Genomic DNA, 17,877 nt, shown 5'->3' on the forward strand with positions numbered 1-17,877 from the left:
TGAGATTTTAATATCCTCAGGTCACATGCCATGATGAGACACACTCGTGTTGTAGACTGTCTCTTAAGGGTATATGCCTCATGCCTGTGAAGCTTAGAACAACACGGGAAAGTTGTGTTTGACAAATTTGATCCAGTTTTGTTTTGAAGGGATAACCAGGAGTTTTGCTGAGAGGAATACATTTCATGTGGTCCACGTGGATGTTTGCAAAGATTTTGCTCAGGTTCCTCATGACAGAGTGGTCAAGAAGATGAGAGCTCATGGGATCAAGGCAGAGTGCTACATTGGATGCAGGATTGGCTGAAATGGAGGGCAGTGATAGAGGGATGTTTCTGTGACTGGAAGCGGTTTCGATTGAGAATTCACAGGTTCAGTGCTGGTTCCCTTGTTGTTCGTGGTGTATGGTAACGATTTCAGCTTAAGTGTCAGGGGTATGATCGTGAGTTTGTGGATGACACTGGAACTGGCTGGGTGGTCAACAAGATCAACAGACTGGTCAGCACGCTAAACAGAAAAAGGTGGTGACGTTTTCGCAGAGCTAGCTTTTAGCATTTTTCACTGCCTCTGATGGTACAAGGTTGTAAGGTGTGAACAAGTTGAAAAATAAACACAGTTTTCCCATATTTACTGCATCACTGTTTTCACTTTGGTTTGACATAGTGTGCTAGACAGCAAAAGGGGCTTACACATCAGCTACCTTAGCTGTTTCAAAACTCTGCTTAACGTGGATTTGTGAGTGGGCCTTTGTGATTCAAATTCTTGTCCTTTGGTTGGATATGCATTTACATTCAATGATATTGTAACACATCTTCACAGTAATCTTTTGGAGGATTGGGAATTTAATAACTGGGCCCTCTTACTTCAGATTTCTGTAACTGTAAATAAATCCACTTACTCAATTTAGAGACCGAAACCGTTTCAAGCGTACAGTCTAGACCTTTCAGCTCTTTATAATGCTGAGGAAGATTGTGGGCCCTTTTGGGTACAGTATCTCTGCAAGGTCAGACCGCTGTGAGGCTGACCTTCAGGCACAGCACCAGGAGGGTGGGGGGAGGTGTGTGGCAGCGGGAGCGGCTGTTTAGATCTACCATGTCTGATTTATCTTTGAACCTTGCCTCCCTGCTTGTATAACTAGTAATTTCCCTTTGCCAAGCAAAGATTGGTCAATTTCTGGCTGACAATTATTCAGTTGCCCACCCCCACCCCACCACAGCCAGCAACTGTTGGTAGTGGGCGGGGACTTTGATTTGATTTATTATTGTCACATGTACTGAGATGTGGGGAAAAGTATTGCATTGCAAGCAAACTAGACAACTCATACCTTACAGTGCAGAATATAGTGTTACAGCTAAAGACAAGCTGCACAGAAAGATCGTCTCTAGAATATGAAAGGTCTGATAAGAGCAGGGAAGGAGCTGTTCCTGAATCTGTTGATATTGTTTTCAAACTTCTTTATTCTCTTCCTAGTGGAAAAGACAGCAGCCACGTAGGGAAGGTTCTGTTTTGGTTCTGTTGTCTGCTTTCCCAAGGCAGCAGGAAGTGTGGACAGAGTCGGTTGGAGGCAGGCTGGTTTGCGAGATGGACTGGACTGCATTCACAACTCTCTCTAATTTCTTGCCACCTTGGGCAGAGCGGTTGACATACCGTGTTGCGATGCATCCTATGTGCAGCTGTAAAAATTGCTAAGAGCCTTTTGTAGATATGCTGACTTTCATAGAACAATACAGCGCAGAATAGGCCCTTTGGCTCTCAATGTTGCACCGACTTGTGCACAATTCTCAGCTCGTCCCCCCTACACTATCCTATCATCAACCATGTGCTTATCCAAGGATTGTTTAAATCTCCCTATCCTTAGCCTTCTGAGGAAATAGAGGTGTTGGTGTACTTTCGTTTTTTTTAATAGATATTTTTATTGGAAATTTAACATTTTTACAAGTTTACAAAAATAAACAAAACTCTCTAGTACAAACATTGATATACAATTAAATCTTAAATAAATAATAACCAAAATTTAACAAAAGAAAAATACCGAGAGAAGAAAAAACTCAACTAACTACTAATCTAACCTACAACTAACCAGAGTGTATAATTAAGTCTCTTACATTATTCAAATAAGAGAAAGAAAAAAAACAACGGATAATACAGAAATTGGGTAGTGAGATACAGGCTTGGAATGTGTTAACATCAAATGTAACAAAACCCGTATTCGTGCGGGATTCCTCTCCCAAGGGGCCCTGGACCAGTCAGGTTCAAAGCCCTTGTTAGGATAGCCGAAATATCTGCATTTATATAATTCAAGAAGAGCTGCCATATTTTATGAAATAATTCGGTCTTTTGGTGCACCATATTTGTAAGGAAGTCAAGGGGAATACATTCCATAATTAATCTGGGCCAATTTGAAAGTCCAGGGGGGGCCCTCAGCCACCCAGTTTACCAAAATATTTTTCCTTGCACAGAAAGAGAGAATAGAAAATAATCTCTTCCCGTGCATATCCAGGGAGAGTAAGTTTGAAAAGCCCAAAAGGAGAGATACAGGGTCCACTTTAATTTCCGTTCCTAAGATTTCTGTCAGTCCAGTATCTACGGATCTTATGACCGGTCCATAGGCAATGTACAAGAGTGCCCACCTCTGGTTTACATTTGGGACACATTGGAGTTGCTCCTGCCTTAAATTTTGCCAATCGATCCGGTGCTATATGGGCCCTATGAAGTATCTTCAGCTGGGTAGCCTGAGTTCTGTTGCACATGGTGATTCTTCTGGCGTTTTCCCAAATGTCATTCCATGTTTCTATAGAGATTTCTAGTCCCAAGTCCTGATCCCACGTTTTAAACAGATTGTCCATATCTCCCGATACTTCATCATGTAGTAAATGATAAATAGTACTGACGGAAGATACCCCCATTGGTCGTAGCACTCTACATTCTCTATCTGATTTATAAAGACTATCTAATAACGTAGTCTTCTTCTGTATATAATCTCGAATTTGGAAGTATCGAAAGAGGTCTCCATTAGGTAATCCAAATTTCTGACGCAGCTGTTCAAAAGACATCAGGACCCCTTCTTTAACTAGATCCCCTAGACATGAGACACCCCTGGATCTCCAGAGTTTAAAAGTGGCATCCCCATGCTCCCACTATCGGAGCATAGGGGGATGTTTTATGTGAGTTGCCCTCATTTTGCCGCATTATATTCCAAGCTTTAATTGTGTTTAGTATTATAGGGTTTTTACAGTGATCCGTACTGATTTTTCTCTTGTCTGAAAATAAAAGGTTAATAAGTGGGCATTTTACTTGAGAAGCCTCGATGTCCAGCCAGATTGATTGCGGGTCAGCTATGTAACTTAATAGGGAACTTAACTGATATTTCCTAAAATCTGGGAAGTCCAATCCTCCCCTTGCCTGTGGAAGCCGTAGCTTCTTCAGCTTAATGAGGAGCTGTCTATGATTCCAAATAAAGGAACCCAACCAGCCATATAATTTACATAGTGCCAGCCTCGGCAGCATCACCGGAAGCATTCTCACAGGGTACAGGAGACGGGGAAGGACATTCATTTTAATTAGTGCTATTCTCCCCAGCCAGGAAATTGGAAGGTCTCCCCATCGCTGGAGGTCCTGCCTTATCCTTTCCAGTAAATGCATAAAGTTAGCCTTGTATAACTGACCAAATACTGGTGTAATAAAAATGCCTAAATATAAGAAACCCTCCCAGGACCACCGAAAGGGAAAGTGATTTCTGTCCACTAAGTGGGGTATCACAGCAAGGCCACCCATTGGCATAGCCTCCGATTTTGAGAAATTAATTTTATAGCCTGAGAATGCCTCACAAGCACCAGAGACCCGGGTTCAATTCCCGACTCAGGCGACTGACTGTGTGGAGTTTGCACGTTCTCCCCGTATCTGTGAGGGTTTCCTCCGGGTGCTCCGGTTTCCTCCCACAGTCCAAAGATGTGCGGGTCAGGTGAATTGGCCATGCTAAATTGCCCGTAGTGTTAGGTAAAGGGGTAAATGTAGGGGTATGGGTGGGTTGCGCTTCGGCGGGTCGGTGTGGGCTTGTTGGGCCGAAGGGCCTGTTTCCACACTGTAAGTAATCTAATCTAATCTAAATGTATTAATAGCTTGGATTAAGCGAGGCACGGACATCAGAGGATTACTGAGAAATAGAAGAACATCTGCGTAAAGGGTAATTTTATGTTTACCTGTACCAATCCTCGGGGCCGTTGTATTAGGATCAGTCCGTATAGCTTCTGCTAGTGGTTCAATTATTAGCGTAAATAACAATGGCGAGAGAGGACATCCCTGACGGCAGCCCCTATCCACACTGAAGCTATCCGAACCTAATCCATTGGTAACCACAACTGCTTTGGGATCACTATACAATGTTGAGACCCATTTGGTAAACACCTTTCTAACGCCAAACCTTTCCAATATGTAAAACAAATATGACCATTCAACCTTATCGAATGCCTTTTCCGGGTCTAATGAAACTACTACTCCTGGTATCTTTCCCTGATGACAGGCTTGAATCGCATTCAAAACCCTTCTAATATTATTGGATGATCTACAGCCCTTAATAAACCCCATCTGATCCTCCTTTATGATAGATATGTGGCAATACCCTTTCTAGTCTCAATGCTAACGTTTTAGAAAGGATTTTAAAATTTTAGCAAGGATATTGATCTGTATGATGCACAGTCTTCTGGGTCCTTTCCTTTTTTAAGGATGAGAGATATTTGCCTCTTTCAGTGAAGGCGGGAGACAGCCCTGACTGTATGTGTAGTTATACATGTCCATAAGTGGACCAGCCAATATTCCTGTAAATTCTTTATAGAATTCAGCTTGAAAACGCTCTGGGCCAGGTGCCTTACCGCTCTGAAGTTGCCTGATTGTGTCAAGTATTTCTTGGACTGTTAGGGGAGCATTTAAGACCGATACCTGTTCCGGAGTTAGGTCCGGAAAGGTCAAATTTTTAAAAAATGATTGCATCCTCCTCGTCCTGTCTTCACAATCCTGTGATTTATATAAATCAGAATAAAATTTTTCTAAAGATTGCATTAATCCTTTTATGATCATGAGTCAAAATACCCGTACTTTCCTTGATAGACGTGATAGTTTGAGGGACCTTTTTTTTTCTTTGCAAGAAATGCTAAGTATCTACCCGGTTTGTCGCCAAATTCATACAACCTTTGTTTTGCAAATAATATTTCCCCCTTGGCCGTTTGGGTAAGTGTGGTGTTTAGAGTTGTCCTAAGGGCTGTAATCCTTTGCAATTTGATAATAGAAGGTCTGTCAGTGTATGCTGTTTCAGCTGCTTTTAAGCGAGCTTCGAGCAGACGCTGTTGTTCTCCCTTTAATTTTTTTCTGGGTCGCTGAGTAGGAGATGATCAAACCTCGCGGGTAAGCTTTGATGATCTCCCACATCATTGATGGGTTGCTAGCCGTACCTAAATTAATTTCTAAAAAAGACTTAATTCTTGAGAGAAGTACTTTACAAATTTACTATCTTTCATCAGGAAGGGGTCCATATGCCAATGCCGAGGGGATGTCCCGTTGTTCCTCGTCTTGATTTCCATATATACAGCAGCGTGATCGGAAATTGCTGTACTACCTATTTTACAGGATGATATGGAATTTTTAAAAAAATCGAGGGAGCAAAAAACATGTCAATTCTGGTATGACATTTATGTGGATTGGAGTAAAAAGAAAAATCTCTGCCCTGTGGATGAAGACATCTCCTTACATCTACTAATCCTAATTCTTTGTTCAGATCCACCAATTGTCTAGATCTGAGAGATACTTCTGCAGTATTCTTGGGAATCCAATCTATTTCTGGATCCATAATACAATTAAAGTCTCCCCCTATAATTGTATGACAGGCACCAAGAACCATCAATTTTGAGAAGGCTTCTGTTATAAATTTAAAGGGTTGTGCCGGGGGGCAGTACAAATTTAAGATCGGTTATTCCTCTCCATTTATAAGGGCTTTAATCAGAATATATCGTCCAGATTCGTCTTTTATCTGATTTAGGATTTTGAGAGGGAAATTCTTCCGAATAAGAATAACCACTCCCCTGCTTTTTGAGTTGAAAGAAGAAAAAAAGGCTTGATCAAATCCACCCTGTCATAATTTCAAGTATTCTTTATCCAACAAGTGTGTCTCCTGTAGGAGAGCTATATCAACCCTTACTTTCTTGAGATTTGATAATATTTTCTTCCTTTTGACTGGCGAATTACTCCCCTTGACATTCCAGGTGCACCACTTAACCGACTGATCAACCATAATCATCCGGGCAAATCCAAGACCCCTCGGGAGGGGAAACCCTATCCAGAACATCCCGAGCATATAAAATTCACAAGAATAAAGGCTCTCTAATACACTCACAATAGTATAATAAAAAAAACTATTTCTAAATAAAAGAAATATAAAATATATTTAAATGGAGATTTTCCCCCTTGTTCCCAGGGGGTATCACTTCCTTTCCAAAGGTCCATTGTATCCTCTCCCAACCAGTGCCCCACCCTTGACCCAGGCACTCCTCAATAGGATGAGGAAAATTCAAATATACTATAGAGCTAAAGTTAACAGTGAGCACCTTACTCCCACCCCCCCACCCATACCAACACCGGGATATATTTAGTAATGTTAACACCATGTATAAACATATATATAAAACAATAAAATTATAACCTCAATGAATAATAATTAAATATAATAATACAAAATAACAAGGGAAAACATCCCCTCACCTAGAGACATATATATATATAAAAAAAACAACCAAGTGAGGAGAGAAAATCATTAAGTAGAAAACAAATAAAGAAATTTGGGCGGCACGGTGGCGCAGTGGTTAGCACTGCTGCCTCACAGCACCTGTAGACCCGGGTTCAATTCCCGACTCAGGTGACTGACTGTGTGGAGTTTGCACGTTCTCCCCGTGTCTGCGTGGGTTTCCTCCGGGTGCTCCGGTTTCCTCCCACAGTCCAAAGATGTGCAGGTCAGGTGAATTGGCCAAGCTAAATTGCCCGTAGTGTTAGGTAAGGGTTAAATGTAGGGGTATGGGTGGGTTGCGCTTCGGCGGGTCGGTGTGGACTTGTTGGGCCGAAGGGCCTGTTTCCACACTGTAAGTCTAGTCTAATCTAAAAAAAAAAAATCCCTCCCCCCCACCCCCCAAGATAATATTAAACAGTAAGGTAAAAAAAGAAAAGGGGGGGACATAAACCGGAGTGGGGGGGAAGGAAAACCAACATCCATTATCTCTTACAATTTATCTAAGAGACTCCAAAAATTCCTTAGCCTTTTCTGGCGATCCGAAGTTATACACGGATCCTTCATGGTTAAAGCGTAGCGTCGCTGGGTAGCGTAGGGAGTACTGAATATTTAAGTCCCTTAAACACTTCTTCGCCTCATCGAACGCCTTCCTCTTTTGGACCAGACTGGGGAAAAATCCTGGGCTAACATGATCTTGGATCCTTTAGGATCATGGCTTGGGGATCTTTTCCAAGATTTCTACAGGCTTCTAGGAGTGTCTGCCTCTCCTTATAGCTCTGCCGCCGGAACAGGACAACGCGGGGGCGCTGGTTCGAGCCGGGCCCGCATATTGCAACCCGGTAGGCCCATTCCACCCTTACCAGACCTGATCCAGCCTCCAGATTTAACAGCTGTGGAAGCCACTGTTCGAGGAACGCTGTAAGCTGGCCTTCCTCTTCCCGTTCGGGAAGGCCCCGCAAACTCATATTTTTTCGACGACCTCGATTCTTGAGGTCGTCAATGCGGTTCTCTAAGGTCCAGACTCTCTGTTTGAGAGTCCGGACCCGATCCACAGTCGATTGTGCTGTAGTTTCGGAGGTTGCGGCCTTTAGCTCCGCCCCTCCGACTCAGCGCTCAATTTCCTTAATGTCTCGGTCGTGCTTTTGCAGCGCGACCAAGAGTGAGTCCCATCGGCTTCGGGACTCTTCAATAAAAGCGTCGATCTTTGCATCCAGTTTGGAGATGATTTCCATGAGGCTCGCCACTGTAGGTAAGTCCCCCTGGGGTGGCTGTGGACGCCTTTGCTGCAGCTGGAGAGGGTGGGGGAGGGGTTCCTGCTTGCTGAGAGCTGCGGACTCCCTTCCCTTTAGTCATTTTTACCGAAGATTAAATTGTTTAAATTCAATACTAAACAACTAATTAAATTAAACAGCTATTTTAAATGATTTGGTGAGTGTGGTGGGGGTGTGTGACCACTTTGCCCAAGTCTTGGGAGGAGCACTGTAGACTTAGTCTTGCTGGGTCGCCGCCATCTTGGATCCCCCTGGTGTACTTTCTTGACATCAGTGCGACATGGGTAGACTAGGATAGATTGTTAGTGATATTTACTCCTAGAAACATGAAGCTTTCAACTGCTTCCACCTCCGCACCATTGATACAGTCAGGGCTGTGTCTCCACTCTGCTTCCTGATGTTGATGACCAGCTCCTTCGTTTAGCTGACATTGAGGGAGAGACTGTTGTCTTTACGCCATGCCACTAAACGCTCTGTCTCTTTCCTGTACTCCGCCTCGTCATTGACTACGGTGGCGTCACCAGCAAACCTGTAAATGGAGGCTGATGTCAGTTTGGGTAAGGGCTGTGAGGTGCCTGAATGAACACAGCACCAACAACATTTGAGAAGCTCAACACCGTCCAAGACAGACCAGCCTGCTGCATCAGCCTTCCCAACCACTGCTGACATACAGTCACTGCAGTGTGTACCATCTGGTCCATGTCTCCTGGTTTTAAGCTGCCAATTAGTCTGCACCGTGGAGGGAGTTTCGTAACTATTGCAGAAATCTATTGCTGTTGGGTCAAACGATATTTAAACTTGGTAACCACTAACAGCATACAGGTCAGGATATCAGCTTGGCTGGTGGGGGGGTACCATCACACCATCCATCATGTGAACTCGGGTAGCATCGCATTAGCGATTCAATCTATCTAATTCATGTAACTACATCAACCCTTTACATTACATCTCCCTCAAGTCTCTGATGCTACCCATTACCTGATCCCTCGCTGTTTACAATTCTTCACCCTACTTAAGAATTGTCTCCATGAATTTGGAAAGGCAAGGACTGATTAGACATAGTCAGCATAGCTTTGTGTCTGGGAAATTGTTTCTCTCAAATTTCTGAGAGTTTTTTTTTGAAGAGATGGCCAAAACAATAGTTGAAGGCAGAGAAGTAGATGTTGCCAATGGGAATTTTAGCAAAGTGTTTGACAAGATTCTGCATGTTTAATTGGTTGGTGAGGTTCGGTCACTTGGGAACTAGGGAGAGCTGCCAACTGAATATAAATTTGGCTTGAAGGTCAGAGATGGAAAATGGTGATGGAGGGTTGTTGTTCAGACTGAAGGCCTGTTACCAGTGGTTCAGTGCTGGGTCTATTGTTGTTTGTTATTTATGTAAACGATTTGGATGTGAATACAGGAGGTATGGCTAATAAATTTGCAGATGACACCAAAATTAGTGGCATAGTGGACAGCGAAGAAGGTTATCTAAGGGACCTTGAAAGTGGTGTCACAGGTAGACAGGGTGGTGAAGAAAGCGTTTGGCATGCTTGCATTCATTGGTCAGAGCACTGAGTGCTGGAGTTGGGACGTTGTGATATGACTGAACAAGACATTGATAAGGTCAAATTTGGCGCCCTGCCGCAGGAAGGATGTTATTAAACTGGAAAACGTGTAAGAAATATTTACAGGATTATTACCGTGACTGGAATGTTTGAATTATAAGGAAAGGCTGGGCCTTGGAGGTTGAGGAGTTACCTTATAGAGGTTTATAAAATCACGAAGGACTGAGATAAGCCAAGATCTTTTTCCCCAGGGTAGGGGAGTCCAAAACTGAAAGGTGTACATTTAAAGCAGGAGAGGAAAGATGTAAAAGGGATCTGAGGGGCAACATTTCCACACGCAGGGTGGAATGACTGAATGAACTGCCAGAGGAAGTGGTAGAGATAAGTATTGAATACATTGAAAAGGGGATCTAAGATGGCAGCGATCTGGGAAGATCACACTGCAGAGCTTCACATCGCAGCAGGAGCAGGACGGTCCTTTAACCCACCCAACCCCGGTCATTAGGATTTCTTGGGGCATTGGAAAGATTGTGGAGCCCCAAGAAACATTTAAAAATTGACTTACCTGTATTTTCAGCTGTCCAGAAATGCCTAAACAGGGAGGAGGAGCATTTGAGGTCGGGCCTGCAGCAGCCTTGGAGCCGATTACTCTCCAGGACCTGGTGAACCAGCTCTCGAAATCTCGCGAGATGTTGGGGAAACAGATTGAAGAGAAGCTGGCTCCAGTATCTCTCATGCTGCAGAAGCATGAGCAGCAGCTGGGAGACCTGGAGAAGAGGACGGATGAGGTGGAGCACAGGGTCACAGTGGTGGAAGCTGATGCCAGTTCATTCAAGGAAAAGATCCAAGCCCTGAACTCGCAGGTTCGTAATTTGCGTGACCAAGTGGATGATCTTGAAAACAGGGGCAGGAGAAAAAATATTCGGATCATCGGTCTGCCTGAGAGTAAGGAAGGTGAGCGGCCTGCGGAATTTGTTGAAGATTGGCTTCCAAAATTCCTTGACTTGGAGACTGGCATGAGAGGATTGAAGATAGAGAGGGCTCACCGGGTCGTCCTTTCCTGGTGCGGTTCCATCATTACCGGGATAAGGAGAGAGTCATAGAGGCTTCCAGACTCCATGGGGAGGATCCAAAGGCCCTAATTTACGAGGGATCTAAGATCATGTTTTTTCAGGACTTTTCAGTGGCGGTGATCCAGAACTGAAAATCGTATGCTGGCGTCCAGAGAAGACTGAAGGAGCTTGGGATTCAGTACTGAGTTATCCGGCAGTGCTTCGGATCACCTTAGATGGATCCATGCATCTCTTTGACACATCGGAGAAGGCAAGAGACTTTGTGGACAAACTAACCTAATTTAAACAATTGTAGTATGTATAAATATTGTTGCTTGGGTATGCGTTTATCATTCTGTAAAAGAAATGGAGGAAATCCAGTTGGAGCTTTGTTTTACCCCTTTTTTCCTCTATTGATAATAATTTGGTTCAAACTATGTCTGGCGGTGGTTAGGATGTACATTTTAAATTTCTGAGTTAGGACATACTAAAGGATGGGTGGGGTATTTATTCCCCTTATTAAAAGAATGTTTCTTTATTCATATTGATATTCTATGGGGTGTATTCTTTTTAGCTTGTGCTTGCGATGCGGCTCTAGCTGGGAGAAGTGAAGGTGGTTGAGATGGTTAGATGCCTATTTATGGGCAGTTCGGGATGGGTAGTTGCCCCCTCCGGGCAGGGGGTGAGTTCCCCTACTCAGCGCTATTGGCGCTTTATATGTTGGTTTGTTTTCTGGATTTTGTTTTTTATTTTTAATAATTTTGTAGGTTTGTTAAATGTAGTGGTTTTATTTTATGTAGTTTTTATATTTGGTGGACCATACGACACTAAGACTCAGCAACTTGTGGTTCGGGTTCCTCCTCTCTGGAATTTAAATGTAATTGCAGAAGATTATGGCTAATGATTTGATTAAATGGTGTACCTGGAATATCAAGGGAAGTCACTCACCATTTAAGAGGAAGAAGGTTCTCTTGAGCCTTAGAAAGGAGAAGGTGGATATTGCTTTGTTACAGGAGACACATTTGGATGACAAGGAGCATCTGAAATTACAGCAGAATGGCTTTGACCAAGTTTATTTTTCATTATTTAATACCAGAAGTAGGGGAGTAGCTATATTGGTAAGGAAAAATCTCTAATTTAAATTGTTGGAATGTGTTAAAGACACATATGGGAGGTTTGTAATTCTTAAAGTCTTGATAAATGGGGAAGAATATGGCATTTTAAATGTTTGTTGTCCCCCAGCTCATCCTCTTAAATTCTTGGTAGATGCTTTTTCTAAACTGATAAGTCTCAAGTCTCAACACATCATTATAGGGGGAGATTTTAACTGCCTCATGGACCAGAGGAGACAGGTTGCCTCAAGGTCCCTCAATACCCTCTGCACAAACTAAACAGTTATTGGGTCTGTGTGGGGAATTAGGGTTGGGGGACGTCTGGAGGTGTCTCCACCCTACAGGTAGGGATTTCACGTTTTTCTCCAATCTGCATAGATGTCACACAAGGATTGATTTTTTTTCTGACCTCTGCAGTAACCCTGGATCTGGTGGCATCCTTTAGGATTGGTAATATTGCCATCTCTGATCATGCTCCAGTGTACCTCATGGTTAAAATTAAGGCTGTTACAGTGGATTCAAGGTACTGGCGAATGGACCCCTTTATTCTCATGGACAAGTTTGTGGAGTTTTCTCTAGGGAATTTCGGACATTCCTGGACATCAACATAGGCTTGGTTGATAGCTCATCTGTTCTCTGGGAAACTGCCAAAGCTTATGCCAGAGGGTTAGTTATTTCATATTCCACAAGTAGGAAGCAGCAGAAGGGTGAGCAGCAATGTCTCCTTGAAGCACAGTTGAAGGCAGCCGAGAAGGCCTATTTTGACAGACCCTCATTGGTCAAACTACAGAGGATTACGGCACTGCAGTCTACACTAAATTCTGTGCTCACGCAGACGGCAAAGAAGGAGCTGACTTTTGCAAAGCAAAGGCTATTCGAGCATGGTGACAAGCCAGGCAAATACTTAGCATACCTTGCCAGAAAGAGAAGTGCCCCACAAACCATCACAGCGATTAGGGAAGGGTCTGGGAACCTAACGTGATTCTAAAAAGATTAATGTGGCGTTCCAGAGATTCTACACTAAGTTATATCAGTCTAAGAATTGTGAGGAGGGGCAGGCCAAAATGGAATCCTTTTTTAGAGATCTGAAGCGCCCGGGTGTGACTCCCGGACAACAGTCCTTTCTCAATGCCCCATTATCAGAGCAAGAAGTGCAGGAAGCTGTGAGGCAGCTTCAGAGTAGAAAGGCGCCCGGTCCAGACAGACATCCCAGTGAATTCGAAAAGGAATTTATAAGTATACTGTCTGGCCCGATGCTGAATATGTTTAATGATTCATACAGTCATGATTGTCTCCCACCATCTCTGAGAGAAGCCAATATTTCACTTATCCTTAAAAAAGGGAAGGATCCGGAAGACTGTGCTTCATACAGGCCCATCTCGCTCTTAAATGTGGATTTTAAAATCCTCTCTAAGGCTGGAGACTGTGTTACCCTCTATTATTAAAGAGGATCAGACGGGCTTCATAAAGGGTCGCAGATGCTCCAATTATGTTAGGAGGCTGCTTAACGTAATTCAAGCATGCCAACAGCAGTCAATACGGGGATTGGTGATTTCTTTAGATGCAGAGAAGGCATTTGACCGAGCTGAGTGGCCGCACCTTTTCTATACTCTAGGCCGGTTTGTCTGGGCGAAGTTTTCATAAGATGGATAAAAGTTCTCTACAGTGTACCTCTCGCTGCGGTCATTACCAATGGGGTACGATCAAGCAATTTTAATATTTCTAGGGGAAGCCGGCAGGGCTGTCCCCTTTCACCATTATTTTTTACGTTGGTGATTGAACCGTTGGCAGAGGCCATTCGTGGGGAACTCAATATATCAGCTCCAGCTGTGGGGTCAAAATTACGTAAGATCTCGCTGTATGCAGATGATGTTCTAATTTTCTTGACAAATCCAGCAGTCTCAGTGCCTTGCCTGATACAATGCATTCATGCGTTTGGCACTTTCTCAGGGTATAAGATTAATTTTGCTAAATCAGAGGCTATGCCTATGGGTGGACTTATGAAAGAGTTGGCCCTTGAGAGTGACTATAGATTCCCATTTAGGTGGTCACAGCGGGGGTTTTGTGTATTTGGGCATATTCATTACTCCAGTTCTGGATTGGCTGTTCAAAGCCAATTTTACTCAATTATTTGAAAAAAATTAAACAAGATCTCCAAAGATGGGAGGCACTTCCAGTCTCGTGGTTGGGTCGGATAGCGCTTATTAAGATGAATATTCTCCCTTGCTTGCTATATTCTATACGGATGCTCCCCCTGATTTTCAATAAACAAACACTCAGGAGACTGAACAGTTGGTTCAGCTCCTTTATCTGGCACCGTAAACGGCCCCTCATTAAATTAGCCAAACTGCAGTTGCCTCACAGATTGGGGGGAGTAGACCTTCCGGACATTAAAAATTACCAATTAAGTTTGCTTTTGACCTATGTGAGTGATTGGGTTTGTGGGGACCCTCTTTCAATATGGCTAGATATTGAAGTCTCCCAGGCAAGGTGCCCCCTTACCAGTTTGCTGTTTTTGGACAAGGTGAGGACAGTTAGGGAATATTGCCATAACCCAATAGTCATCAATACTGTTAAAGCATGGAGGTCAATTCGGCAGAGGGAAGGTAATATTGGCAAAACGTCTTTGTTTACACCTTTAGTGGGTATGCCGAGTTTTCAACCAAGTATGATAAATTCAGGATTTAAACGTTTTGACTGATCCCTACAAATCTGACATAGAAAGAGGGGTACTAAAGGCTCAGAGTACATTCTCTGTCAGTACTCTATATCACCAATTGGGGGGTGCAACCTCAGATGAGTCTGATCGACTCTGCAAGATGTGGGAAAGAGAGTTGGGTGTTGAAGTTTCATCAGAGGCATGGGAGGATATTTGGGAAATTGCAAGGAAGATATCAATTTGCAGTAGGACCCAGGCTTTACAGTTGAAGATTCTCCACAGGGTCCACTTAGCCCCAGACCGTTTGTCAAAATTTAAACCAGGGGTATCTTCAGCTTCCCAAGTGCAAGGTCTGCACGGGCACTCTTACCCATTGTCTTTGATCTTGTGACAGGCTTCAAACATATTGGAGCGCTGTGGTGGGTGCAGTGGAGAGGATTTTAGGTGTAGGGGTGGAGAAGGACCCTATTTCGCTCCTTTTGGGCCGACCCATCGTATTTCCTGCAGACTCGCAAAAGGCAAAACTTTTCAATATTCTTACATTCTATGCAAGGAAGAATTATCTTGCTCGGTTGGATATCGAAAACCCCCCAGGCCTGTCGGGCTGGCGGAAGATTGTTCTGGAGCATATTCCCCTGGATTTTCTCACAAGTATGGTACACCACAAAACTGAGAATTTTTACAAGACATGGCACCCCTTTTTGAAATACCTGGACACAGATTTATCTGCCATACTAACAAGGGCTTTTATATAGCCGTAACGATTGTGTTTCATGAGTCCAATATCCAGGGAGGAGGAACTGTGAATGTATGAGTGTTTTGTTTGGCTGGGCTGAGTTATTACTATTTATTTGTTTGTTGTTAGGTATTTATTTAGTGAGTTAAATAGCTAGTTTAGTTTTTAAAAAAATTTTATTCTTCTCTATATATGTTTATACATTCGTATAGGAGGGTGGAATTTTTTTATTATTTGGGTTTAGTTTTGTACTATTTTTGTACTGTTTTGAATTGCATTGTTTTGTATTTGCTGTAATATTTAAAAATCTATTTTTTCTTAATAAAAATATGTTATATATAAAAAGCATTGAAAAGGCATCTGAATGGGTACATCAATATGAAAGATTTAGAGGGATATGAGCCAAATGCAGCAAAGTGAGATTAGTTCGGTTCAGGAAACCTGGTCGGTTGGAGGGAAAGGCCTGTTTCCCTGCTGTGCTATGACTTCTCTGCAATCTTTCCAAAGTCTCAGTCTCCCCTACCGTGTGACGGAGCCAAAAGTGAACACGGTTTTCTGAGGCTGAAACAAGGTCGTGCACAATAGCAAAGTACTAAGTTTTGTCGGAAATGTCTCTGTGGAAACATACTGGAATCCTGCTCACGTTGTGTCACTGTATAGGTCATAGGTCAGTGCAGGTACCTGATCTAAAACACCCATACCCCTCCAATCTTTCTACTCTGGTGTAATTCTACCCTCCTGATTTTAAACCATTCCTGGCTAGATTGGATTGGGATATCTGGTCGGCACGGACCAGTTGGACCGAAGGGCCTGTTTCTGTGCTTTACATCTCTATGACTCCATTTTGCAGGAAAATGTGCTGTTTTCAAAACGTAGTCCGATTGTGGGCATTGTAGGATTCACTGAGAGTGCGTTTTATTTCCAGATGGTGCGATTAAGTTTCTGGAGAGGATGAGTGTGGAGCTGGACCTACCCTTGAAGAAAGTTGAGGTGAGAGATTGCGTTTATAGATTGGTCTCTGTGCAGAGCCACAGTTAAAATAAAACTCCATTTGTTCATCCCGTACAGGGTGGGGAGGAAATGGGAGATGTAAGAATAAACAGAGGTGCGACTGCCCCTTGGTTTAGAGATATTTTTGGGATGTTCCCAGTAGGGTTTCTTTGTCCAGTCTGGTGTCGATAGCAGGGTTTGGAGCATATATCTGGAAGAAAGAAGGGGTGGGTGGCATGGTGCCTTAGTGGTTAGCACTGCTGCCTCACAGCACCAGGGTCCCAGGTTCGATTCCAGTTGTGTGGAGTTTGCACATTCTCCCCGAGTCTGCGTTGGTTTCCTCCGGGTGCTCCGGCTTCCTCCCACAGTCCAAAGATGTGCAGATCAGGTGAATTGGCCATGCTAAATTGTCCATAGTGTTAGGTACATCAATCAGAAGGAAATGGGTCTGGGTGGGTTACTCTTCGGAGGGTTGTTGTGGACTTGTTGGGCTAAAGGGCCTGTTTCCACACTGCAGGGAATCAAATCTGGTGCCATTGAAACGTCCAGAACTAGCTCGAAAGACTTCTCTGGGGACGTTGCTGCACAGTGAGAGAGATTGGACACTACTGCTGGATTGAGCTCAGTCCATCTGTGCAATGTCTTAGTAAGGCAGCATGCAGAGCGAGGGAGAAGAGAGGGGCTTCGGGTTAACAGGGTAGGTTCACTGTGTTGCCCCGACAGTTGAAAGAGTTTGACTCAAAAAAAAGGTGGCACGTAGTTGTCTGAGCCAGAGTGTACTGCAATATTCCTCGGATACGTGTTAAGTTCAGGTGTCTCTGTGGTACTGGAACTTAAAGGCTCGAAGACAATTGAAACCTTTATTGACCTCTTGTGAATAGATTTTTAAAAAACTTGGTGTTATTAACATAACAGAAAGTTAGGAGTGAGTTTTTTTTTCCCAAGTCTTTTTGTACAACCCCAACTATCGCTAATGGATAATGTATATTATCCATTGGGTGAAAGGGCCGTATCAGTACAGTGTCCAGTGGGGAAAAGGGCCCAATCTTGGCATGATGGGGGTTTGCAGGTTGAAAAAGGGCCTTTTGAACTTACCTTTGGAAAGATTCCTTCATTCATGCTGTTATTCACGGCAAATGAGACGGTGTGACCCACAATCGTATTTAAAGTTCTGGTCTGATGGTGTGAGGAAAAGGAAATTGGGAATCTCTGAATTGGATCTCACTTGCCATTTCTAATGGACCTCTCCCCCCACCCCAAGTCAATCCGACTCTGTGTAAATCTGATCCTCCCGGTGCTGTCACTGCTACTTGAGTAAGGTTCACTTTCTGCTCCTTTATCGGCAAGTGACTGTTCGATTCACATTTAACAAACAGTTAATGCCTCCATTTGTTTGCAATTCCAGTTATTGGAAGAGTCGCGAGTGTGATGCTGGAAAAGCACAGCAGGTCAGGCAGCATCCGAGGAGCAGGAGAATCGACATTTCGGGCATAAGCCCTTCATCAGGGATGCTGCCTGGCCTGCTGTGCTTTTCCAGCACCACACAATCGACTCGGATCTCCAGCATTCCTCACTTTCTCCCGTTTCTTGCCCCGGTAGAGGCTTTTACCCTGGAGACGAACATGGTGTAATCATCTGACCTCTCACCTTGCAGTGTCTTTGCCTCTCTGCTACCTTGCGTACACAATTCCTTCTCGAGTAGAATGACCTCACCACAACATTCTGCTTCCCCTGCAAACTTCAA

The 17,877-nt window shown here is 43.6% G+C and overlaps 1 protein-coding gene across 2 annotated transcripts in view; it reads left to right on the forward strand.

The window, feature by feature from the left end:
- LOC132822418 (aminoacylase-1-like) overlaps positions 1-17,877 on the forward strand; it is a 42,069-nt gene that overhangs the window by 1,684 nt on the left and 22,508 nt on the right. For both annotated transcript variants that reach the window (XM_060835787.1, XM_060835788.1), the window contains exon 3: positions 16,069-16,133. In XM_060835787.1, coding sequence (XP_060691770.1) covers positions 16,069-16,133 — 65 coding nt within the window. The remainder of the gene's footprint in view (positions 1-16,068; positions 16,134-17,877) is intronic.

The sequence above is a fragment of the Hemiscyllium ocellatum genome, chromosome 14 (assembly GCF_020745735.1).
Source record: "Hemiscyllium ocellatum isolate sHemOce1 chromosome 14, sHemOce1.pat.X.cur, whole genome shotgun sequence".
In the NCBI taxonomy this organism is placed as follows: Eukaryota; Metazoa; Chordata; class Chondrichthyes; order Orectolobiformes; family Hemiscylliidae; genus Hemiscyllium; species Hemiscyllium ocellatum.